Genomic DNA, 25,369 nt, shown 5'->3' with positions numbered 1-25,369 from the left:
GAAACGTGATGATTCAAACGGACGAATGAGCTCTGCGCATCTGGCAGAAGCCGCCAATGACCGGTCGTGTTGGGGCGGAGCCCACAAGCCCTAGTAGGTTCGGTTGTACGGCGGCTTTGGCGCATTTTCGGCTGGTTTGATTCATCCATTTTGAAGAGACGGGGGAGCGGGGGGCTCGTCTGATTAAGGGGCCCTGAACCAAGGAGCGGCGGAGTTTGAGAAGCCAGCAGCTCGGGGTTCGGCGGCAGCGGCCCCATCGGCCGAAGTTGGGGGGGGTGGGGCGCCGAGCGCGCGGGGTGGGGGGGGTCCTGGTCTTTGGCTTCTCGACTCGGTCCTGTTTCGACAGCGAACATGTCTCGGCCTGTCAGGTCAGTGCGGAGTCCGAGGCCTGGAACGGGTTGGCGGGGGTTGGGGTGAGTGCTGAAGGAGCGGGGGACAGCAGCCTAGAGTCGGCCCTCTCCTGTGCCACGCGCGGCCTCCTCCCTTTTCGAGCCCGCGCGCGCCCTTGAGCGTGGGGGGCCTTGCTGGCGCGCGGGGCTGCGCGGGGGTGGCGGCCGCGCGCCCATGCGCGCGCTCCTCCCCGCCCCGCGCCGCTGCAGGGCTCGGGGCTGCTTTGCTGCCTCCCCCACTCGCCGCACTGGAGCGGGCGGGGTGTTCCCTGAACCGCCCGCGGCCGGAGGGGGAGGGGTGTGAAGTCAGCGCCCCCACCCAGGCCCCACCTCCTCCGGGCCGGCCCCTTGGAGCCGGCCGCGGGGACTTGGGGACTCGGGCCCTGCCCCCACCTTGATGGGGGGGGGAGGGAGGGCGGAGACGCAGTATTGCCCCTTCCCCCCTCGGCTTGCGTGGGGGTGGGGGGATTCAGCCCTCTTCCTCTAGCGGACGGGGGTGTTCCATGCAAAGCAGGAGGGGCAGCTTTGCCGCCCGGCCCCGCCTCCGCCCTCCGGGGTCGCTGCAGGGCCCCGCCTCCTGGATCGGGCCGGGCGTGGGCGGGACGCGTTCCTCTTTCCTCCCGCAAGAGTGAGAGTTAGGGACTAGGCCCTGGAAAATGACCGCTGCCTCTCCCCACAACTCGGAGTTTTGAGCGGGTTAATGCCCGCTGCCCCCCGCCTCGAGTTCGCTCTTTGCCTCCGACGAGAAATGTCCTCCTTCGGGAAATGTCCCTACTCGGGGAGGTGCGGGTTAACTGCACGACCCAAATCCCGTGTGGTTCTCCTTCCCGCTGCCTCTCCTCTCACTCGGCGTACACGTCTCGGATGTTTTTGTCATCTTCTCTTTCCCCCGAATAACTTTAATAATAAATGGGCTAGATTCGGTTAGTCGTTAGACTTTATTCTGAGAATTTCAACAAGTTTGCTGTTCCCCAGCGAACGGTGGAATCGCCCTCTGCCGTCCTCCTGGCTGTTGTATGGAATGTGCCATTTGTGGAGGGGTGTGGCTTGATCCAGTCTGTGGAGGCCTTAAGAAAGAGAGCTGTTGCAAATAAATATTATTTTTAACATAATGTCTTTGACGCTTTCAACGTAAGGAATTGGCTCCTTTGCATAGCATTTTCTGGATAAATAGGTTTAGTTTTTAAATGTTTTAACAGTTGTTGCTTCCCCTTCTTCATTCCAAGTTTTGTGAGAAACGGAAGTATTTTGACCTAGAGCTTCTAAGGGAGGTTTGGAACCCCGGAAAGTGTTTTGTTCCACACCGTTCTGTCTCCAGAGTAGATCATCCGTCTCCAACTGGAGGTGGTATGGGGCTGCGTACTCCAGTGCTCGCGGTGGGCGTGAGGAGAGTGCTAACTACCTGACAGTTTTTCTGCCTGATTTCAGCTCGCATGTCCCATAACTCACCATCGCCACCGGGAAGACTTCTGCCTACTTTTTGGCACGGAGTCTGAAAAGATGTATCAAATTACAGTGTGCATACTTTTTTTTGCATAATAATTGACCAATGTATCCCATCAGTTTATGTAGAGTATTTTTTTTAGGATCAGGACAAATAGACAATATCATAATAAAGGTTTGTTTCATCTGGATTGGATCTTCTGTTTCCTGGGAGTAAATTACTGTGTGGTGAAGTTGGACTGCTATTTTTCTCTACCTTTTACCTAGTCAACTGCAGTTGACTAGGTTTTGATGACTTAATTTTATTGTTGTAACTTTACTCATCTCCCGAGTTTGTGCTCCTTAGGCTTTGGAACACGAACAGAACTTTTTTTTTCTTTTTTCCTGAAAACTTGGATTTTTAATGTCACGTGGTGGGGATAAATACATTAAGCACGTTCTAATCAGTTTTTTGAAGGCATTGGGATTTGTGCACAACTTTTTTCTTGCTCAGTCTGTTGAAAGTAATTTTAACTGTTTATTTGCCCCTAATTGAAGAATGAAGTTAATATTTTGTGGGCTTTTTTTGGGTCGCTTTCAGATTATTAACTTCAAAGCAACTTGATTTCTGATTATATATTTCAGTGATAAGTCTCTTTGTATCTATTTTTTCAAAGTCTTTTAACATATTCTTGACCAATAATAAAGCAGAAATAATTAAACTTGAGTTTGGTGGTTTGTTAAATTTTGCAATAAAGTTCCGTCTTAGGGAAGTGCTTTTGTAATTGAAGAATATATGTACTTGAGGGAATCTAACAAGAAGAAGAAAGATGTTGACCCAGTATCAGAATGCTTAACCTTGTTTAAGAACAAACCAAAAACAGAAAGAAGCAAGTGTTAGAAAATAAGTGTCTGTGCAGCTTCTTTGGGATGTGTTTCTGCCCTGAGGCCTTATAATTTTAGGGTTTTCTGGTTTTCATTTTTACTGTGACTATTATTTTCATTTTAATATTAACCTAAGCCTTTAAAGAAGATACTGATGGCTGCTTGACACCGGTTTCCAAATGAATGCAATGATGAACTGATCGGCTATAGCAGGGTTTTCCGTAGACGTGTGTGTAACATATCTAACTTTTGTTCACACTGTATTGCTGTCTTCACCTTTTACAGTATCTGACTCATATATAAATGAAAGCTCAAATATTTTATGCCTTGGGTCCAAATTTATAGCATAAAATTGAAGTCTTAGAGCCAGAGAGAAATTTAGGCAAGTTCATTTTACAAGTGACTTGATTTGGGGACCTGGACAAGTGAAGTGCCTTGCATCACATTCTAGTAGATGCCAAGATTGGGCCTAATTAATTTCCAGCCCTGCTTATCCTCATCTTCCCCCCTTTCCACATAATCACTGTCCCTTCTGCCAGATAAGTATTGATGTTATTTTAGTGTATAGCACTTATAACTTTTCAAAATGTTTTCATGACTCTTATCCTTGTGAGGTAAGGAAGAAACTGCGATTACTTTTAAAAGATCAGGGTGAAAGCTCAGAGATTTATCGACTTGCCCAGACTAGAAGGCAGATTTTTTGAAATTCAGCTTGGTATGTTCTCCAGAGATGCTCCTCCCTTATTGAAAATGGTCCTAGTCACTCAGATCAATCTTTTTGCTTCTTTTTTTATAATGTAAGTACACTTGATATCTTGTCTTCTTTTGATTAGTACTTGAGATTGCAAGGAACCTTTAACATTGAAAGTTTAGATGTGAAAGCATAGGCTCTTACAGATTGATATAAAATTTTTTTGGTCATGTTTTTAATGTTGAGAATTAACAGCTTTCCCAAGATTCCAGATTGCTTTCTTTTCAAAGAGAACTTTGGAATGTGTCTGGATTTCTTTAAAAAAAAAAAAAAAAAAATTGATATTCTCTTTTACCAGAAAATTAGTTCCAAAAAGTCTTCAGTTAAAGGGAAAAACTTGGAGACCTGAAAATTCAAGATAGCTTGCAATTTATGATACCAAGTATACACAGGAAGACACTTAAAAGTTTAGTATACTAGTAAATGTAGTTTTAAATGAGCTTGATTCCTTGCATCTCATCTTATTCTCTGTGTCCAGGGGGGGTGTGGGGGGGTGAAAAAGTGTGATCTTATTAACCTTGAATCTGTACATTTATTATTACTTACATGTCACTTTCCTCTAAAAAGACAAACTTCTGTAGACTTTACCTTCTAAGATATCTCACGTAATAACTTGGAAAGCCCAAATAATGGGGGAGTTAATTTTATAACGACACCTAAGTATTCAACATTTCCTAATGTATATGTATTTAATCTGAAAATTATAATAAGACAATGTTGGGAATTCGCTGGCGGTCCAGTGGTTAGGACTCAGCGCTTTCACTGCCAGGGCCCAGGGTTTGATCCCTGGTCAGGGAACTAAGATCTCTCGTGTGTCGAGGCCAAAAAATAAGTAAAATGCCAAAAAAAAAAAGACAATCTTTAAAGTTTGATTTTTTAGCATAATTACCAAAGAAACATTTACTAAGAATAAATGTAGAGTCAGGTACTCTGCTAGAGGATTTCACTTTATCTTGTTTTATCCTTATTATGACCCTGTAATAGAGGATTTTTTAAAAATTCCTAGATAATAGATGACAAAATAAGCTTAAATAATATGTTACTCAAGGTCACAGAACCATGAAACAGAGCCAGGATTTGAATCCAGCTTTTCTGAATACAATGCTGGCATTCTTTCTGTGGTACCACTCTTTCCTTCCTAGTGTTTGGCATGAAGATGGTCAAATGCTGTTTTATTTAGTAATCTGTAAATAATGGGGAGTGCATTCTGTATGCACAAATATATGGCCAAAGTGTTTTAAAGTTTTCTCAACTCAATCTTTAATTCTCAGAATAAGTTTTAATTAAAAGCATTTTTTTTTCTTAAACTAGAAAGAACTTCTGTGTTCTTCCAGTTCCTTCAGTTTACTAGTGATGACTTTGAAGTCAAGAAGCTGAGGTGTAGAAATAATAGTAAAGCTGGATTTAGACTGCATGAGTCTTACGTATTTAACTCTATTAGATTTATATTTATTGTATTTGATTCCACATAGAATGTATTACAGGTCCGCAATCCTTAGTTTGAAACCATTGGGGACTACATGTGTTTGGAAGTTCAATAATTTTTCAAAAATTTTAAAAAGGTAACAGGGTGCCTGTTACTGTGTATATAATGTACCATCACCAGTCTTGGGTAGTGCTCCTGTAATCAAACACGTTAATCTCTGTGGTTAAACCCAGAAATTTTCACACTATAAGAAAATCCTGAAAAGCCCTTCTAGTTTGCCCCTCATATGTTTACCACCATATGAATTAGGAAAAGACTTGGTTTTCAAGAACTTTTTGGATTTCTAAATTGTAGATGCGAAGACTAGACCTTTAACAGCACAGTTCCTCTCAGCCTTCAATTTTAGAAAAAGTAAAATCACTTGAAAATAGAGCTATCACTTACTAAGCAACATTTTTTTTTCCAATTCTGCTGGGTACTTTACACGTTTTTCAAAATCTTGAAACACCTCTTTGAGCAAGGTATATATTATCCCTTATTTCATATGTGAGATAGCTGAAGCTTAGATAAATTAAGTAGCTGACCCAGTTCACCTAACCATTAAAGAGGAAGCAGGAATTCAAATAGAAGTTGTGCCCAGTCCAAAGCCAGTGTGATCTTTGCTGTCAGACACTGCCACGGGGTGTTAGTCTTTCTTGTGCTAGTAGTACATTTTGCTATCTTTGGAGGGGGTAATGGTTTATAGCAGCACTTTGGTGGGGAAGACCAACTTTAAAGTAAACTGGGGGTGGGGTGTGGGTGGCGAAAAGGACGTTTTTTCCGAAGGAATAAGAGAATATGTGAAGGAGTTAATTAAAGGAAAATACACCTGAATGCAGAGGAAGAAGCACTTGAAGTAGTGTGAGGCTTTAGTGGGAAGAAACATGAATATTAGATAAGTGGCATTGCTTTGAGTGTATACATATCATAATTTCCTCCTGATCAATATAAGTGAATAGATTCCAAAGCCACCTAAAGGACACCACAGAAAATTAATGGGCTCATTTTACATATATGTATAGATACAAGAATGCCAAACAGAATGTTAACTAACTGAATCCAGTATGTATTAAAAATATATATGATCAAGTAGCATTTGTACCAGGAATAAAACTTAAAATCTGTCATTGATTCATCATATTAAAAGACCAAAGGAGAAGAAACATGGCATTTGAAAAGGTTCAGCACCTATTATAGAACTCATCAGTACATTACAATTAGAAGGAAACTAAGATTAATAAATTGGAGTTGATTTAACTTGATAAAAGTTATAAACTAAGATAAATGGTTGAGTTTTAGTGTTTGGAATCATTTAGCAATACAACTAGTTAGTTAATTCCTTAAGGAGAAAGTCATTTTGAATAAAGAAAGGGAGATTGGTTTTATTTGTGTTTTTGGTCTCTTTTCCCCAGAAATACAAAAACAAGGCTACCATATTGTGTAACTCTGGGACACCATCCATGTTACATCCACATTATAGTCCATATGAATGGTGCCTCTCTGGAGTTAAGAGGCTGCACAGCCAGATTTAGAGTTTGCAAACTTTAGTCACTTGAACTTAACAATAATGAAGTTATTGAGCATGCTGTGAAGTGTTACTTCTATTTGCATTTTAAAATTCTTAGTTGCAAAGAGAAATAAACATGACCTCATTACTTTAGATTATAAAGAAGTGACTTGGATTGTTGAGACTGCAATGTGGACAATAAGAAAACATTTGATTTAGCACATAACCACTTTGGTCAAATTGGGGCATCACTTTGTTTTGTCTCAAAAAAATGTATTACTATCTAGATTCTAGGAAGTGGAACTGATTGTTACAGAATTGCATTGCCATATTTTAAATAACTAGTATCTAAATAGCCATAATTATAGGTCTTTGAAATATTTTTGGTGAAGAGACCACAGGTTGCTAGAGTTTCAACTGGCTATAGTGTGTTTACAGGTGCTTCTTAGTGCATATCTGTTTATTGAACTGTGTACCTGTTCAGTTACCTGCAAAGCAAGGTGATCTTCAGGGAGATTTCATCTGTCAAGATAAAATTGCCCAGAAGATGAATAACTTGAGAAACTAAAACTTAGCTCCACTGAGAAGTAAAAAAATTCTAGCCGGCTATTCATTGGGCCGGGATAACAGAAGATCTTCCACAGATACAGACTATTTTCTACAGCTGGAAAGATTTATAACAATCCTTTGACTACTGCTTTCCTACTAAGAAACGATTCCCTAAAATCATACTGTCAGAAACTTTGCTGTTTGAAATTATATCAGTAACAGTGAAACATCACACTTCTGTCGGGAAAAGCTAACTCCTTTTGACACAGAAAACTATCCTCGATATACAACTTTAGAGCTTCAGATGAGGGGTTGCTGGACACAAAATTCACATCTACCTTAACTTCTTTGCCAAGAAATAGGATCCAGGATCCACTTCAGAGACTAGAAGACCTGATGGTCTTAGATGCCTTTTCACACAGTCCTACTGTGCTTTGAGCCTATCAAGACACTGCTTCATTTAAATTTCACCTAAATTGTACACTTCCCAAACTACTTTTACGTTTTCCTCTGTTTGGTGAGGTGCTCCACACCTCCAATGTTCCATCAACTTTATTGACTTTTAAATAAAATATTATCCTATATGGAGAGAATATGGTGGAACTGAATACATTTTAGGAATAAGGAGTGCCATATAAGAGTTCATATTTATTCATCTGAACTGAAATATTAGCAAGTTGATAAAAGATTTAGGAGGGGATTGTGACAACTAATAAACAGATGCATGGCTCATCATTCAGAACTCCTTTATTCCCTTTTTGTGCAGAAATTAGAAATTTACTTTTTTCATTTGAAAAACTTTTAAAGAGCTCTTTCCTGTAATGTTCTTGATTTTTAAATTTTTATTTATTTAAAAAATTTTGCTTTTTTGTATCTTGTGAGTGTTTTTGTATTCTGTTTAATTGTTAAAAGCAGAATGATGTAAGATACAGTCAAAGCAATATAACTTAGCCAAAAGGAACGTGAAGCTCAAGATACGCAATTGTGAGAAATTACCCTGGATTGAGTGTAGGTATCCCAGCTTCTATGAACTAATTTTCTTATATCCTGAGAAAACTTGGCATATGAAGAATCTTGAGGATAGAAGAATGGAGAGAGGTAAATGTGCTAAGTTTTAAGGACATTTGATATGCAGAAACTTTGGTATTTAGCTTTGAAGAAAAAAGTGGAAACTGTCACACAAATTTTAAGGGCAGCTCAATGGAAGACAGTTTAGATTTAGACCATGATGATCCCAGGAGCTAGACAATACAGAATTGGTGAGTAGACTTTAGAGGTAGATTTCACCTCGTTGAGAAGAACTGTTTCATTGTCGAGTTTTCTTGGAATTAGCTGCTTTGAGATCATGAAAGGTTCTCAGTCATGCCCTTTCAGGGATATTTGTTGATAGGATAACACGTTTTGGATAAGATTGGATTAGATTGTTTAAGGTCCAGTAGCTCTAATACATCTCGTGGTATATCATATCACCCTTCCCTCTGTCCCCCCACAGGCCACCAAGTTTTGATAGGTTTTATGAGTGCTTAAGTTTTTAAAAAAGTTATTTTCTTAAAAAGATGAATTAAAATAGGAGATGTTATACTTTTGTTGCTGTAGATTAATAAATCATTTTTTGTAAAGGTAAAACTAAAAACTACTTTGGAAGTCACTTTATTCTAAAGCAGAGGCTCTCAAGATTTTTTTGATGAAGTTCCTGTAAGAAATACGTTTTACATTACAGTTTGCTACACACAAGAATACCAACACCTAAAATAGGTTTCAGGAACTTGCCAGTTATTTAGGTACAATTTTCTCTGATATTTTCTATTTGCTTCTTTTTCTTTTAAAAGGCTGGTTATATGGAATTGTCTGGTGGTCCATTGGTTAGGGTTCGGCGCTCTCACTGCCTGGAGCCTGGTTGGAGAAGTAATATCCCGTGTGAGCCACAGCCAAAAAAATAAATAAATAAAATGCTGGTTATACATCAATAAATTGATTTCAGGACCCAATAGTGGGTTGTGACCGATAGACTGAAAAACATTGTTCTAGATGTTTACCACTTAGGTGATTAGTGAAAAGAGCTATGTTAACTCTTTTGGGTTTCTCAAAACTCAGATTTCAAGTGCACTTTAAGTGCCTAATGAGAAACTTGCTTAATTCTAGAAAATTATGTAGGTGTTTTTTCATCTTCCCTGCGTTGGTCAGAACAGTATGACTTCTTCAGGGTAAAAATGGAAGACAATCAGCTTGATTGAGCTAAATAATGTAGTAAATTGTCTAAAAGTCTCTCTCATTTGCCTTGAGAAAATGATTTTGTGTTCTTTAGTATAAAGCTTAGGGTGTCAATAAGTAAATGTGGGTGTCTGTTTTAAAGTTCTGCTTCCTCACCTGGAACTTGTTTCTCCATATTTTGATATGGTTTGTTACAGAGTAGCATTGAATTTTGTGGTTTTAGTTTTCTCATCTGTAAAGTTAAGAGGATTAGGTGAGATCATCTCAAAGGTGTGGTAATTTCCATCTCTGAAATATTGTTGATCTTTGATCCTTTAGAATGTTAGTTTTACTTGCCTAACATTTCAGGAATATTATTGACGACTTAGTCTTGGATGGTTGCTGCTATATAAGAAAGGGCACTTTGGGGGTATTTACCAGGATTTAGTAGAAAGAATTTGATGATTAAGAGAGTGGAAGAAAAAAAACCTATTGCTTGAGTTATCCACATTTGGTGCCAAAAATGGATCTTTTAGTGTTCTTTGTCTAGCTTCCAACTTTACCTTTCATTTTTGCACTTTAAACCGATGCAAAAGTGAGGGCTTATCTCAAAGCCCTCTGGTAATCATCCAGGAATTAGTTCATTTGTGAGTAAGGTACCTTTAGAATCTAAATATAGTGATTATATCAGCTTTTAAAGTAAGAGCAGGCACATAATTGAAGTTTTTGTGTTCCTATAGTTTCTATTTTAAACTTTGTTTTCCTTACTGGATTACAGTGCTCTTTTCTAGCACAAACTTTTAGACTTATTTACATGGAACTCCAGTTGATTTGAGTGGTAGAAACTGATCTAACTTGAATGGTGAATTTAAAGTAGCTACTATTGCTACTTTCTCTGGCCTAAATGGTAACTGAAAATTTTATCATAAAGTTGGAAATAATATAAAAATAGGGAAGTATTTTGGTATTGCATTTTAATGAAATGAGCAACAAACTCTTAAAGACAAGCCAGTACTCTAAGACATAATATTTTTTAAAAAAGAGTGAATCGTGCTGTTCAAATAAATAATTGAGTGTTAGCTGTGTATTCACGTGGGTTCAAGATTGCAGTGGTATTCTGGATGAAACAAGTTAATGCTTACAAGAAATAATGGCTGCTATTGGATAATTGTGTACCTGTCACACACAACAATCTTGAGAGATAGGTATTGTTATTCCTATTTTAACAGGTGAGGAAACTGAAGTTCAGTGAGGGGAAGTTCATCCAGGGTTTAAACCCAGCTTTAAAAATCTGTGTTTTTAACTTTTATGCTATATTGAAATTTTGTGTTGTCCTCCCAGTTCCAGTTTTTGATGCTCATTTTACACTGAAGAGTTGGTTTAGCTTTGGCATTTTATTTAAGTAATAGCATTTTGAGGAAATGAGAATGTTCCTTTGTTTTCAGCTAGAAGTAGGACTTCCTATGCCTTTAGACTTAGGTATTGCCTTTTTAATTTCAAGTTTCCATAGGAATAAGTTCATCAAAAGTATATTTTAACCCTAAATAAGGTAAATCTCTAAGTAGTGGAAAACAGTATGTTTTGACCTTTTTTTTTCCCCCAGGACAAAAACAACTGTTTATTTAATGCCTGTTATGTGCCAACATTTTGAAAACAGTATGTTTTGAATAAGCATCTTTAGAAGGCAGAAAATTAACCAAACTATTACTATACATCATTATAATGAGTTTTTGTGAATGACCCTAGTTATCATAGGTCTTTTATGTAAATTATTTTTTCATTTCCCCTCTTTAGCATTTATAGATGAATTTTTTTTGACTAGTTACCCTTAAGACAGGAGTGCTTCTACATTCATATTTTGCTTTACTCAGGTTTTATAATTTTGTGATAAATAACATTTATTATGTAAGATAATTCTGGCCATTTTCACATAATTGAAAGTTAAAATATTTTGTGTTTCAAGGGAAGGAGTAGTGTTTCAATTTAGTTTTGAAAAATTTAAATTTAATTGCTTATATAATGTCAGTATAGTCTATGTGGTTTTTGTAGTTTCCCTTTGTTGAAAACTAGGATAGAAAAAAAAGTACTGAATAATTGCCTTTTAAATCTTTCTCTCTCTCTTTTTTTTTTTGCTGCACCATGGGGCTTATAGGATCTTAGTTCCCTGACCAGGGATTGAACCCGGCCACCACAGTGGAGAAAACTAAATTTTCTTTTGTCGCTGATAGTGGGATTAAATGTCTGATAGGTTGAAAACTCCAGTGGTACATGCACTCTCTACTGATGCCCTTTCCCACCCTGATCCTTTGCAGATGCCAAGTCCATTCACCCATCAAACCTTCTTTGAATTTGGTGTTCCAGATGAAGGAGAGACAACCCCTGTCCTCAAGAAGTTCATATTTAATAGGGAAGACAGACATTTAGTAGTTTATGTAGTATCAATAAAGGATTAAAGGTGTTGAACGGTGGGGCTGTATCTGATTTGAGTGAGAGAGATATGAATAGCATCCTAAGCAAGGGAGCTGCATGACCAAGTGGTAAAAAACAACCTGATTGGTGGAATTAAGACTCCTAAAGTTGCTTGATTGTTAAATGGCAAGAAATGAGATCTTAAAAGTCTTTAAGGAGAGTGGATGTTATCCTCTAGAGTATTTTTTAAAATTAGGTTTCTAACAGAGCTCTTAAAATTTGGTCCAAAGAGCAAAAAGTTCAGAAAACACTTGTCTACTTTTTACCTTGTTCTGTACCAGAAATGTGGATATAAGAATGATTGTTACCTTCAAGAAGCTTAGATTAGTGGAAAAAACAAATGGTACAGCGGTACATGTTAAGATATATGGTGTGCAAAAGGATAGTTGACCATTTGCAATTGAAAAAGTCATCTTTTTCATTAAACTTTGATAATTTTATTTATAGTTTTATAGAGCAGTTTTTTAAATCTGTCATGCAACATAGGTCTTCAGTTCCAACTGATGAGGAGCTGAGGCCCAGAGAAGTAAGTGATTTGCTTGAAGTTCTAGAACCAGAACCCAGGATTCCTACTAACAGACTCTGTATTTTTTACTACATAATTCCTTTCTGGAGTGTTTCTAGTGATAGACTAAGGAAGTAACTCTCGTTAGCATACTGTTAGGAAGTTCTTTATGTTGAACCCCCACAATCTGATTACCATAGCTAATAACATGTTTTCCCTTTTGCAGGTTAAAAATCCCAGTTTATTCAGTTGTTCTTCATATGATCCTTTGCCGTTACGGTTACCTTCCTTTATATAGTCTTCATAGGATGTATCTATTGATACCAGAAATTGATACCTGGAAGTTGTACCAGTATTTTAGCTATGTGGATAAGCTAAAATTATTATGCCTGCAATTTCAGAATCTGTACATAATTTTTAGAGATTAAGATTAAAACTCCATCTTCTGGATCCTTTCCCCCTGATTCCATGTCTCATTTTCCTTGATCCTAAGTAATGCAGAAAATGGTCATCTTTGCATTGTGTTCGTAATACTGTTTTTCATGGCATCTGTCATTAAAAATCAGTGTTTTCTGGAACATGATAAGCATTTGATTACTAGCTCCCCCCCAAATAGGTTTTTTTTTTTTAAGAAAAAAAATTTTTTTAATTTCCATCTTTTTTTAAAATTGTGGTAAAATAACACCTTTACCATTTTAACCATTTTTAAATGTACAGTTCAGTAGCATTAAATACATTCACAGCTTCGGGCGCATTAAATACATTCACAGCTTCGGTCGCTCAATCTCCAGAACTCTTCCTCTTGCAAAACAAACTATACAGACCATTGACTGCCCATCCTCCCCTCCCCCACCCCTGGCAACCACCATTCTACTTTCTGTCTCTATGAATTTGACTAAGTAATTCATGTAAGTAGAACTAACAGTCATATTTTTTAACTTTACTAATAGAATGGTATCTTTAATATATGAACTCGGTTTCTTAAAACATAGTTACAACTTATTTTATAGTTTTGCATCTTGACTCATTGAGGCAGTAAAGTCAGAAGATAATTCATTGTTGGTAGACTAAAGAAAAACAGAACACAAAATTCCTTAAAGGTGCCTTTCTTATTTTCTCTCTCTTAATCCAGGGTGTAGCTCTACCTCCTTTCACATCTAAGCCACAAACGGGTTCAGAATTCACCCCTACCCTATCACTGTTGCATATTATATAGAAGTTGTATCCACACTTGAATTCTGACTATCTTGTTTTTGCATTTAAATGGTACCTTAATCTATAAAACTAGGCATAGTCCTGGCCTCAGGTTTAAGTATAGTTGGTGGCATGTTTCTCTTAGTTCTTTCAGTTCACTTTGTTCAGTTTCCATTTAGTTACAATGTATCTAAGGCTCTTTTAAATGCCAGGCTGTTTGGATACTAACATGGAAGCTCTTGTATCTCTCTGAGAGAGGAATTTAAAATTTTTAGGTTTAGAATATGAAGTAGGAAAATGGAAATTAAATTTGAGATATTAAAGATACCTTACCTAGTAAGAAGTACTTAAAAATCACTGAGTCAAGTAGATACATAAATTTGTATCTTTAATAAATCCTCTTTAGGGAGTTTCATGGCGGCCTGGTGATTAGGATTCCAGGTTTTCACTATCATGGCCGGGTTTCATTCCCTGGTTGGGGAACTAAGATCCTGCAGATTGGGCAGCACGCCCCCCGCCCCCCCCAAAAAAGCTCTTTAATAAAGAATATCTTTTGAATGAATCAGTTTTTTTTCCATCCCCCTAAGGCTTAACTTAACGGTCATCACAGTTTGTATAATTAAGTGTATTATATTTAAAAGGTCACTTTGCCATGAAAAACTCAGTAACAACTTTATTTATCAGGTGTACGTGTGTGTACAGCAGTAAGAATAAAATAACATTTACAGTTCTGGTTTGTGTGCATATGAAATCATCTCTGTATAATGAACATTTATGGTAGTTTGGCTCATTTTGCTGTTTTGTGTACTTGTGGGAGGTGGAGGTTATTCTGTGGGAGGGGATAGTGTTTGAGCCCTGCCTGAGCTGAGCAAAGTGAGAGCTGTTCAGAATACTTTTGGTTTAAGCTACACTTTTCTCATAACAAAATGTGACATAGTTTGGCTGAGGTAGGGGCTTGTTGAAAAATAAATTTCAGAGAGCTAGTTCTAATTCTGTTAATGAAGTGGAAATGTATGTTCTCATATCTTAGAAAAGTCCTCCGTTTTTGTGATCTTAATTAGAGTCTCTTCTTTCTACAGAAATAGGAAGGTCGTTGATTATTCACAATTTCAGGAATCTGATGATGCGGGTAAGTTTTGTGATTTCAGTAAGTTGTACATTGGACTGACTAGTGGAAGAATACCCAGCTTGTGCACATTTTATTATTCTTTTGAAATAGGTTTCATTTTTTTATTTTTAGACTGTTGATGTATATAAATTATTGTCAGTCTGTGTCAAATGTTGAACTTGCATGGGTTTTAACTTTTCCTTGGTAAATTATTGATCATAAACACTTGAGTAATTTTTTCCTTATCTGGTTTTGGAGTCCAAAGTTTATTGCAGTAATTCTGTTGCAGTGTTTATTAGTTAACATATCTCCTGCTATAATCACAGTAAAACTTATACATTATAATAGGGCGTATGCAAGTTTTTTGCATAATAAGTATTTTGTGAAACACCTTTGATTTGTGAACTAACTCATAGAGTGAATAGTATATCTTAAATTATAACCATAAAAGATCTTTTTAGGTAGAATATGTCCTTACTCTCACTTTCCAGATGTGTTTACTATCCTTTATTTTTTTTTTATCTAATTTTGCTTTATAAACATAATATTATGTACTTTGGGAAAACCTAGAAAATGAAGCAGTGTATAAAGAAGAATTTTAAAAAATCACATAATCCAACCTCCCGGAGGTAATACTAATGTTTAATAAATGCTTGCTAAATGTTTGCATTTACTCATTTTATCCTTAGATCAATCCTGTTAAAATGGGATACTATTTTTATTTCCATTTTACAGATAAGGAAACTGAGGCAGAAATATTATTCAAGGTCCTTGAGCCAGCAAATAGCCATTTTAACCTTTTTATGTAAATAGGCTTTTGTCCTTTTTTTCGTTTTAAAAATATAGTTGACATCCTGCTATAGAATTTTGGGTTCTGTGTCCCTCCCACCCCACCCCTACTTATCTTTCTTATGTTACTAAAAGTTTGTGCTGGTTAATGGTTGTATGGTATTCCATAATTTATAAGTATCCAACCGTTTAATAACTGCTGAAGCTTCAGACTATTCTAGATACTCAAGATTATATATACTGGTATAGTAGACAGTTTTGGACATAGTCACCTTTTAAGGTTTTATAGAGCTTTTTAAATTTGAGGTATTTTCCTCAAGTGCCAGAGTGTGCTATATGTAATACTTTAGAGTAAAAGTAATTTACTTGATAACAGTGATTGTGTTAGGATTGTAGCATTGTGGATTCTTTACAGTGTAAAATGCTTGTAATATAACCATATTACTGTAATAGTTTGCATGGAAACATGTAAAAGTCTTTCACAAATTAAAAGAGTAGAATATAAGAGATATTTGACTGTGGGTATTTTAAAATATACATATGAGGACTAGAGGGTAATATGCAAAAATGGAAATGATTGAGTTAAGGTGGAACTTGAGTAGAAAAGAATTTTTTTTTAATGAAAGAAAAGTATTTAGGAAATTCTACCCTCTCACCTTTTAAGTGACATGAGAAAAAAATAGCATGAGAGAATTGTCAGTAAATAGAGTGGTAATTTTGACTTGTAAAAATCATAATATAGTTCATTGAATTTGAAAAATACTCTGTTTAGATGAAGATTATGGAAGAGATTCAGGCCCTCCAGCTAAGAAAATTCGATCATCTCCTCGAGAAGCTAAAAATAAGAGGCGATCTGGAAAGAATTCACAGGAAGATAGGTAAGAGGCATTGTTAGTCTGTTTCTCCTTACACTGTCACCACTCAGGTGAGAGTAGTGTCTGGTCTCTAAATTGGTAGAATCTTCAGTAACTTTGGGAGAGTGCTTATTGTTCATTTAATGTTGTTTTGCATATTTCATATTATCTTAGGCAGTGCTTTTGAGTCTAGAGGTTAGCCTCTTAAAGGCTTGCTTAGACACAACCTGGAATCCAAGGTGATCTCCAAGAATGCCAGAATGACTTTGTTGCTACCTCAAACCTCTGAACATAGGCAGAAAGATTAAGTATATGATTTGTTACCAAGGTTAGTATTGGCATTTTCATTGTAGAAATAGCAAAGAGTAAGTGACCTTTCCTACTCGTCACAAATCACTGGCAGAATCATAACTAAAGCTTATAGAATCTGAAGTTGCATTGCCTACAGAGTTTTCCTTTCTATAGTCAATTCTACGTTGTTTAAATAATTTAATCATTTTGAGCTATTTCCTTTTCCTTATTTTTTTTTTTTTTAATTTATGTTATTGGCTGTATTGGGTCTTTTTTGCTGTGCGCGGGGCTTTCTTTTAGTTGCGGTGAGTGGGGGCTACTCTTTGTTGTGGTGCGCGGGCTCCTCATTACCATGGCTTCTCTTGTTGTGGAGCATGGGCTCTAGGCGTGTGGGCTTCAGTAGTTGCAGCACATGGGCTCAGTAGTTGTGGCTCATGGGCTCTAAAGTGCAGGGTCAATAGTTGTGGCGTACAGCTTAGTTGCTCTGCGGCAGGTGGATCTTCCTGGAGCAGGGATCGAACCTGTGTCCCCTGCATTGGCAGGTGGATTCTTAACCACTGTGCCACCTAGGAAGGCCCTCCCTTAGTTTTATAAATGAGTTCAGATGAGTTGTGTTTTTAACTATAATCACCTCATGAGACCAGAGTATTGTAGCTATCATCTCTGCTCTTATAGGTATACATATACTCTCTCATACTCACTGTAGCATAACGTTAAGACCTCCTTGATGGTGGTGGTGGTGGTGATGATGATTACCGTTCATGATTATTATGTGCCAGTATCTTTTATATGCTAATTTATATTCATTATGATTTAATTCTCACAAAACCTTTATTAGGGTAAGTGATATTAACTTGAGGGGTCAGAGATTTATTCAGGAACCAGCAAATGGACCAACAGATTTTGAAAACATGTCTGTTGGACTCCAAAGTCCATTTTTTTAACCATTAGGCTATACCACTTCCAAACAATACTATTAAGAATAAGCAGTCAAAGAAATGAAATACTAATTCTCACTAGTTCTTCTAAGATATTTACTTTTGAGCACTAAAATCACTATAATAAAGCCTTAGGCAGAAGTCTTTCCATTGTGAATTCACAGAATGCTAAATTTGTAGAAGTAACAATAATTAATAAATGTACCTAGTATTTTCTGTTTGCTTGAATTACTAACCTCTAATATTTTCTTTCCTGGAGAATTTCAGAAGTGTGGAAAAAATTTGAGGAAAAATAAGACAAAATTATACTATGGGGGACAACTCTTCTGTAGTTTCATAATATATCTCTCTAATCCAGTTTTATATAGCAGCCCAACTTAGAACTATCTTTCATTATATTTATTTTATTATATTTCTGCTAGGAATGATCATCTTCATGGCCTGTTATAATGTCTCATCAATATAATTGATACTTAGTCTAAATTTTCCCTTGTTGGGATCATTTGGCTTTATTACTCTCTTCTAAGTGTCCAGGAAGGTTGAAATAAATACAACTTTTGTTGCCATTTGTATTAAGTGTCTTGTATGTTTATTCCTTCAGACCAACATTATGTTGATTTTTCTGTTGGTCTCTACTTAAAGTTCAGCTTTTACTTGACTTCATTGTAATGGGGTTCAAGGATTAATGATCTCTAGAAACTCAGTAATAAAAGAGCTAGAGAAAATGATATCTGTTCTTTATCATTGTAATAGACTTGTAAATTAAATGCTTATTTTGCTTAAAATATATAGAACAGTCACACGTTTCAGAATTATAGTATATTTGGATCAGATTGCTTAGTAAAGAAATATGTTTGGTTTTTCTTTTTGCTTAGGAATCTTGGGTTCAATAGTTTGTCATTTGAGTGTGGTCTAAATTATGGGAATACCAAAAGAGATTTACAAGATCTGCCGTTTGAGAAAAGAAGCTATGCTATGAAGGCAGCTTTTATGTATGACTGTTTCTTTTTTTGTTTGTCAGAATTTCTCATGGAATCATAAAATTTTAGTGCTGAAGAATACCAAGTGATTTGCCTAAGATCATACAACTAATTCATGACAAAGACAACACTAGAACCCAGATTTCCAAGTTAAGATTTGTGAGGATATAAAATATGCCCCTTTGTGACCTAAAAAGTTACTTTGTAAAACTTTCCATTAAACTTTCAAGCTCCTTAACTTCTTACTTTACTCTGCAGTGATCTTTAGCTCTCTTTTATTTTATCCATGATATAAGGCAGGCCTATGTGTTGAGGTTTTTGACATGTAGGAATATTGGACTCTAGATAATTAATTGATTTGTTTTCATTTTGCTTTAGATATATTTTTAGGCATATTGTAATTTATATAACTAAACTCCAGTTTCCTTTAATAATTATAAAGATGTCTTCTGCATCTTTATTTGGTGCTGTTCATTTATTTGCCTACTTTATCACCATTGATACATTATATAGTTTATTTTCAGTATATTCATACTTTGCCTCTGACAACAGAAAATTTTATCTTAGTAAATGTTCTTGTGGATTAGGCCTTATCCACAGGTGAAAAGTTTTTAGCCTGTGTAGAGATACCTCTTTTTTTCCTTTGGATCTTCAAGTAGTGTTTTCCAAAAGTAGATAAAATTGTTCTTAATCACCAGCATTCCTATAAAGTAGGGAAGCAACGGAAGGAATTTTACTCCTCAGCATCTGTTTGAATATTTTATGTATAAAAGAGGTTTTCTTTGGCATTCTTCTCCAGTCAGATACCAGAGATTTATGTTCACTTGGATTTTGATCTAAGACTTTTTTTGGTGGGGGTGGGAGGCCTGCATTGCGTTTTCATTGCTGTGCGCAGGCGCTACTCTTCATTGCTGTGCACCAGCTTCTCGTTGCTGTGGCTTCTCTTGTTGCGGAGCACGGGCTTTAGGTGTTCAGGCTTCAGCAGTTGTGGCACCCAGGCTTAGTTGCTCCACGGCATGTGGGACCTTCCCGGACCAGGGATCGAACCGTGTCCCCTGCATTGGCAGGTGGAGTCTTAACCACTGCACCACCAGAGAAGTCCCTTGATCTAAGACTTTTATCTTTTCCCCCTTCCCCTTACAGTGAGGACTCAGAAGAAAAAGATGTGAAGACCAAGAAGGATGATTCTCACTCAGCAGGTAGTAAACAATTTTTAATGTAATAGGTGTAATTCTATTTGTATATCTATTCATTGGACATTTTATTTTAATAAGTAGTTTCATAATAATGCCAGGCTCTGTGGTAAATACTGCGTTACAAACATTATGTGTTCCCATCTTCAAATGGCTCATAGTAATTCTCAATCCTGGTAGCTTATTACAGTTCCCTGTGAAGATTTTTTTCTTTTTTTTTAAATATTTATTTATCCGGCTGTGCCGGGTCTTAGTTGCGGCACGTGGGATCTTTAGCTGCGGCATGCTGGCTTTTAGTTGTGGCATGTGGGATATAGTTCCCCGACCAGGGATCCATCCCGGGCCCCCTGTATTGGGAGCATGGCGTCTTAACCACTGGACCACCAGGGAAGTCCCTATGAAGGTTTTTTTAAACATACTTATGTCCATCCCATCCCGGGACTTCTGGTTCAGTAAGGTCTAGGTGGGATGTTGGGGCTTTGTTTTTTAAAAGTATTTAAAGATTATCCTTATACGTGGTCAAAATTGAAAAACATTTACATGAACAAATAAAGGACGTCAAGCTAAATAGCATAATGATAATATGTACAATACTAAGTGAAATCAAGGTATATAAAAGGGGGGAGTGATGACTCCGGGTTGAAAAGCAAACAACGATTAGTTTCAACATGACTTTTTAGCTGGGCAGTAGTCCTTTGAAGCAGTAGCCACAGAGAAAACTTTTTTTGTAAGAATTCTAACTTAAAAGAATTAATGAGGAGACTCTGGCTAAATTAAATGTTAAATCCTGATTACTCGTTGTTGGTATTTATTTTTTAAAATTTAACTCTTATAAGAATGGAGAGTTTGTTCCATCTTGCTCCCAACCATTTTAGTTTTGGTCTGTATTCCCCTGCTTTTGACTTCCTGGATCCCCCTTTAAATGAGACTGCTGTTTAGCTAATATGTAGAGGGTAGACAAAGTTCCACTGAATTCACTTCACTGAGCTATTTTGCTTTCATTTTTTTCCCCAAGTCTGCTGATTGTCTGAAAAGAAATTATATTAACCTTTTGCACTATCTAGTGATGTTGTGATAATATAACATATGCTTTTATTCATCTGCCTTATGAACCATAATTTGAATCTCTTACATTTGTAAGCATTTGGGCACTTCAAGATGAATAACTCTGTACTAGTGTTAAGCATACGTCCTACCAGGTGGGTTTAGTTTTGAGTCTACCAAAGTCAGCTGTATTCCCTGTGTCTGTCTGTGTTCAGGTGAGGTTTTGGGTAGCGAAAGCGATGACTTGAACACTGACTGTGGCAAGGCTTGTAGGACTTGAGTGTTTCCAGAAGAGTAACAGCGAAACCTTAACAGAATAAGGGAGCCTCAAAGTCCAGGAGAAGGGCTGTAGGTAGAGACTAATACAGATATAACTTGGTCTAGAGCCAATAGGCTGGCATCCTGCCTTTTAACCAGATTTATGCTTAATCACGATTGTGTGTTGAAAAGCATTTTTAATTAATAGACTATAGTATATGAAAGTAATTTATTATGAAATTGTATTGAGATCTAATTGATTTAAATATGTATTTTAAAGATTGCCCTCTCTCTCCTCTAAACTGAAATGGCCACACCTCATTCCTTGAAAAGGATAGCAATTTGGCATTATTTTAGGTTCTGTATGTTTTGTATCTTAGAATAAATATCACTGGAAGACAATCTTCCCCTGTTCTACTATTTAAAAATATTTTTCTAACTTTAGTTTCTAAAAACTGTGTAGATAGGTTTGATTGTAATTGAGAATTTTAGGGCAAAGCAATGATAGAAGTTAAAAGTATGTTATAGGAAGCATGTGTTCACACCTAAATTCAGCTTCATTGTTGCTTAGAACTGCATGCCTAAGTTATTTTACATATGATAGTGGGTACATAGTCTTATTCAAGTCCATTCTTTGAATTTTAGCTCTTTTGTATATTTTGTAGAAATTTGGGGGGATAGAATTTATCCTTTTTAAATGACATAAAGCTGCAGGTTATATCTCACATCGGCTTTTCTGGTCAGCTGTCAGACCCATGACTCTTTGATCGTCGTGTTATAACTTTGACATTGCAGAGGACAGTGAGGATGAAAAAGAAGACCATAAGAGCGTGCGCCAGCAACGGCAGGCGGCCTCTAAAGCAGCCTCTAAACAGAGGGAGATGCTCATGGAAGATGTGGGCAGTGAAGAAGAGCAAGAAGAAGAGGATGAGGCGCCGTTCCAGGAGAGTACGTAAAGCCGCCTTGTTACTTTGGTCATAGGTTGTGACCTCAATTACTTCAGCGTTTTTGTGGATGCTCTATGTTAAAATCAGTCCCTTAAATTAGATACTCACTATTAAGAGATGATTGTTTTGATATCTATGTATATTTTAAAAGGTTCAGAGATTCTCATGGTTATTATGTCCATCATCTCTACTCAAATACTGAATGAACAATTGTTAGAATAACAGTTGCATGGTGGGTGTTGTGCTTAAGATTTGTATTTTGGCCTGGTGGAGAAGGGTGTGCACCTCTCCTTGCTAAAAAGGTGTGAACAGAATTTAGATTAATTTAATTCTGGATACCTAGATTAATTAATTACATGTATATTTGCTTTGCATGTAGTTTCTTACTTCATCTGTTTATATAGTTGGGCCAAACACAGCAAATCAGCTCAGCTTCATTTCCCTGGTCTCATCAGGACTTTACGGGAATGATAGAAATACTAAAAGTTATTTGACGGCTTCAGTTTTTACCCAGATTAAGGTTTATCTCTTCCTGTTTTCAACCTACTCTTCAAATAAGTCAGTCATGTAACCCTCATGGTGCATGGCTAAACCATTTTACAGGTGGGGCCCATGACAGCTCCAGCCAGATTGGTAGTACAGCTGCGAATAGAATCCAAGAGTGTTTAACTTCCAAATCCCATCCTCCATTCTTAGCACTCTCTCCCTTTGTTCACGTAGAAGGATGTATACATTAAGTTGGACGTTGAAATTCTTCTTTCCTCTCAGAAGATTCCGGCAGTGATGAGGATTTCCTGATGGAAGACGATGATGACAGTGACTATGGCAGTTCAAAAAAGAGAAACAAAAAGATGGTTAAGAAGTCCAAACCGGAGAGAAAAGAAAAGAAAATGCCCAAGCCCAGGCTAAAGGCCACAGGTGAGCTCTGCAGAAGTCAGATTAAATTACTGCTTTGAAAAGTGTCAAGAACCAATAAATTTTCTCTACAGAAATTCTTCATTAGGGCTTGGCATTAGCCACATACTTAACAAAAATAAAAGGATCCTGTCTTCTAGACCTGGAAGTATCACTTATTTATTAATTAGGACTCCAGCCCTCCAAAAGTCTGGTGGCGTAGCCCTGTTCTTCAACTACTGCCATATGAAAGGCAAGGTTTGGGAATGACCTGTAGTGTCAGGCACAGTGGTAGAAACACCGCACCAGCATAGCTATTACTGCCCTTTTTCCCCCACTGACATCACAATCCCAGAAGCTAGTAAAGACTTGAAATTGTGAAAATACACACCTACAGTAATACATTTAAGTTCTAGGTTCTGATCCCTACACTGTCCTCTGTGCTAGCAGAATAAAATCACGCTGGACAACATGGATTCATTTCCTTTGGGCCCTTGTGGTTTCTACCAAATATTCTCCTGGTTGAAGCTAGTTTGTCATTAAATCAGAAAGCTGGATTTGCTTTTTTTTATTCTGGCAACTTTTACTCATCATATCTTACTGTTGGTAATGATGGAACTGTTAAAAGTTATTTGATGGCTTTAGTTTCTATTCAGGTTAGGTTGCATCCCCTCTTCTTCGCCTGAGTTTCAAACATAAACAACTTTTAGTTTCATAAGCCCCTAAGGATGATGTGCAGTTTCTATTGTATCCTGTTTCTTTATTATAAGCATTACTGCTAACATAACATTACAGTGTTGGTTAAAAGTGTTTGGAAACCAGTACCCACCTTCATTTTTAGTAAGTCAGGGTGTTGTCTTCATAGATTTTTTTTCTTACAGATTGTTTTGTTTCGCAGCTGATTTTTGTTAAAGATGTTTTTTTCCCTATCCAAAATTGGTATTCTTCTTCTTTCAGTGACACCAAGTCCTGTGAAAGGCAAAGGGAAAGTGGGTCGCCCCACAGCTTCAAAGGCATCAAAGGAAAAGACTCCTTCTCCCAAAGAAGACGACGAGGAACCAGAAAGCCCTCCGGAAAAGAAAACATCTGCAAGCCCTCCACCTGAGAAATCTGGGGATGAAGGGTCTGAAGATGAAGCCCAGTCTGGGGAGGATTAAAAGTGATGATGGTTTGGGGAGAGATTTTATTAAAAAAAGAGTAAAAAAAAAGAAAAAAGAAAAAAAAGAGGGGAAAAAAAAAAGAAAACCTACTTAAGATAGAATATGGTTTTGGCTATGGCTTGACTCATGGGCTTTCAATGCTTTTTTTTCCTTTTGTTGAAAATAACATTTTTTTCTTTTTCTTTTCTTTCTTTTTTTTTTTTTTAAGAAAACCATTGTATGTTTAATTTACCTTTTTTGTCTATTGGTCTCTTTGTCACAACCCTCTCTTCCCCTTCCTCCCCTTTCCCAATGAAAGCCATGTTAAATTAATCACTGGATTGACTGCTTCATCTTTTTATTTTTAATGGAGGGTATGCCACAGTTGTAAAGCAATAAGATTTGAGGTGAACACTATGGAAATTTTGCTTTTTGCTAAATGGTAGCAAGTTGAACAGTAATCAAAAAACAAAGGGTTTTAGTTAAAAGTGATTGTTCCTTTCTCTACCTGAACTTTTAAAAAAATCAGTTGTCATCTAATACAAGTTTATAGTCTATATACAAAAATATGGATGTCTAAAAAAATCATGACTTTAAACTTCCACTGATGGGGCAGGTAGGAGATAAAGATGAATCCTGAACTGTTACTAAAAGTATTCATGTTTTTTCCTGTGGGGCAGGGCAGGGAATTGAGGTTACCTAACCTCATTTGAGGGTGTGGGTGGTTGTTGTTGTTGTTGTTGTTGTTTTAATTTCATCACTTGTTATCTCTAAGAGACTCGGAGCCAGCAATCCTTTTACCCTGCTACAGTCTTTAAGGAACTTTAAAAAAAAAATAAGCAAGGGCCGCCAAAACTTAAATCTTTCTTGATTTTCTATTTCATTCTCTAATGGTTCATGTTTTAAAATATATATATGTATCTATTCTGTTTCTTGGATGAAATTTTACCAAGGATCAAAAGAAGAAACCCTAGAATTTAAATGGGGATATCTATATATCACAGTGGATTTCTTCTCAAACTGACAATGTTTAGGTTTTACGCAAATAAAGTACCAGTTAATGTGAAACTCAATCACAAAGACTTGAGATTTTTGCTTTATGAAGACAGAGAATTGAAATTCTTATATGCCATAAATGTGCATTCAGCTCCCATGAACCATGCTCTGTTTTTATTGGGGGATAGAGTGTTTTCCTTTTCATACCCCTGTCTTCCCATTTCTTCATAGAAACATGGTATGAAGTGCATCTCTTGGCTTCCTGCTGGTACATAGGACACTACTGCACAGCCCACCCCTAAAGCCTACCAGCCCTGCTCTAGGACATGATTTCTCCTGGCTCTGTTTTTCACTTCACATCCTGTGTTTGATGGGAGTATGTTAAATGCTGCTCCAACACTATTCAGTTAGCATTTATCTTTTTACTGGTGCCGTTGCTCACTGCTCATGTTGCTTAAAGCAGGAGTTAAAAGGGGCTCTGCCGGGCTGGAGAAACCATGCATTCAGGAGGGCTGTGTGCAGTTGATAACAGGCTTGTTACATGCCTTATGAAGGCCGTCGGGAGACGGATCTGTAGGTTTGCTCCTCCACATTCTGATACAGTGAGCTAAA

General features: G+C 37.1%; 1 protein-coding gene across 2 annotated transcripts; it reads left to right on the top strand.

Moving 5' to 3' along the window:
• Positions 1 to 160: 160 nt before the first annotated feature.
• On the top strand, positions 161 to 24,834 carry NUCKS1 (nuclear casein kinase and cyclin dependent kinase substrate 1). 2 transcript variants are annotated; one of them, XM_057727281.1, is made up of 7 exons: positions 161 to 368; positions 14,406 to 14,455; positions 15,996 to 16,101; positions 19,430 to 19,485; positions 21,577 to 21,729; positions 22,500 to 22,646; positions 23,580 to 24,834. In XM_057727281.1, the coding sequence occupies exons 1-7, from the start codon at positions 352 to 354 to the stop codon at positions 23,777 to 23,779; spliced, it is 729 nt and encodes a 242-aa protein (XP_057583264.1). In that variant the 5' UTR covers positions 161 to 351; the 3' UTR covers positions 23,780 to 24,834. The 2 variants fall into 2 exon arrangements, with proteins under 2 accessions (XP_057583264.1, XP_057583263.1); XM_057727280.1 differs by having other exon boundaries at positions 173 to 368; positions 22,497 to 22,646.
• The last annotated feature ends 535 nt before the right edge of the window (positions 24,835 to 25,369 follow it).

The sequence above is a fragment of the Hippopotamus amphibius genome, chromosome 3, assembly GCF_030028045.1.
Source record: "Hippopotamus amphibius kiboko isolate mHipAmp2 chromosome 3, mHipAmp2.hap2, whole genome shotgun sequence".
NCBI lineage: Eukaryota > Metazoa > Chordata > Mammalia > Artiodactyla > Hippopotamidae > Hippopotamus > Hippopotamus amphibius.
Note: the sequence above shows the minus strand (reverse complement) of the source record. Positions and strands in the feature narration are given on the sequence as shown.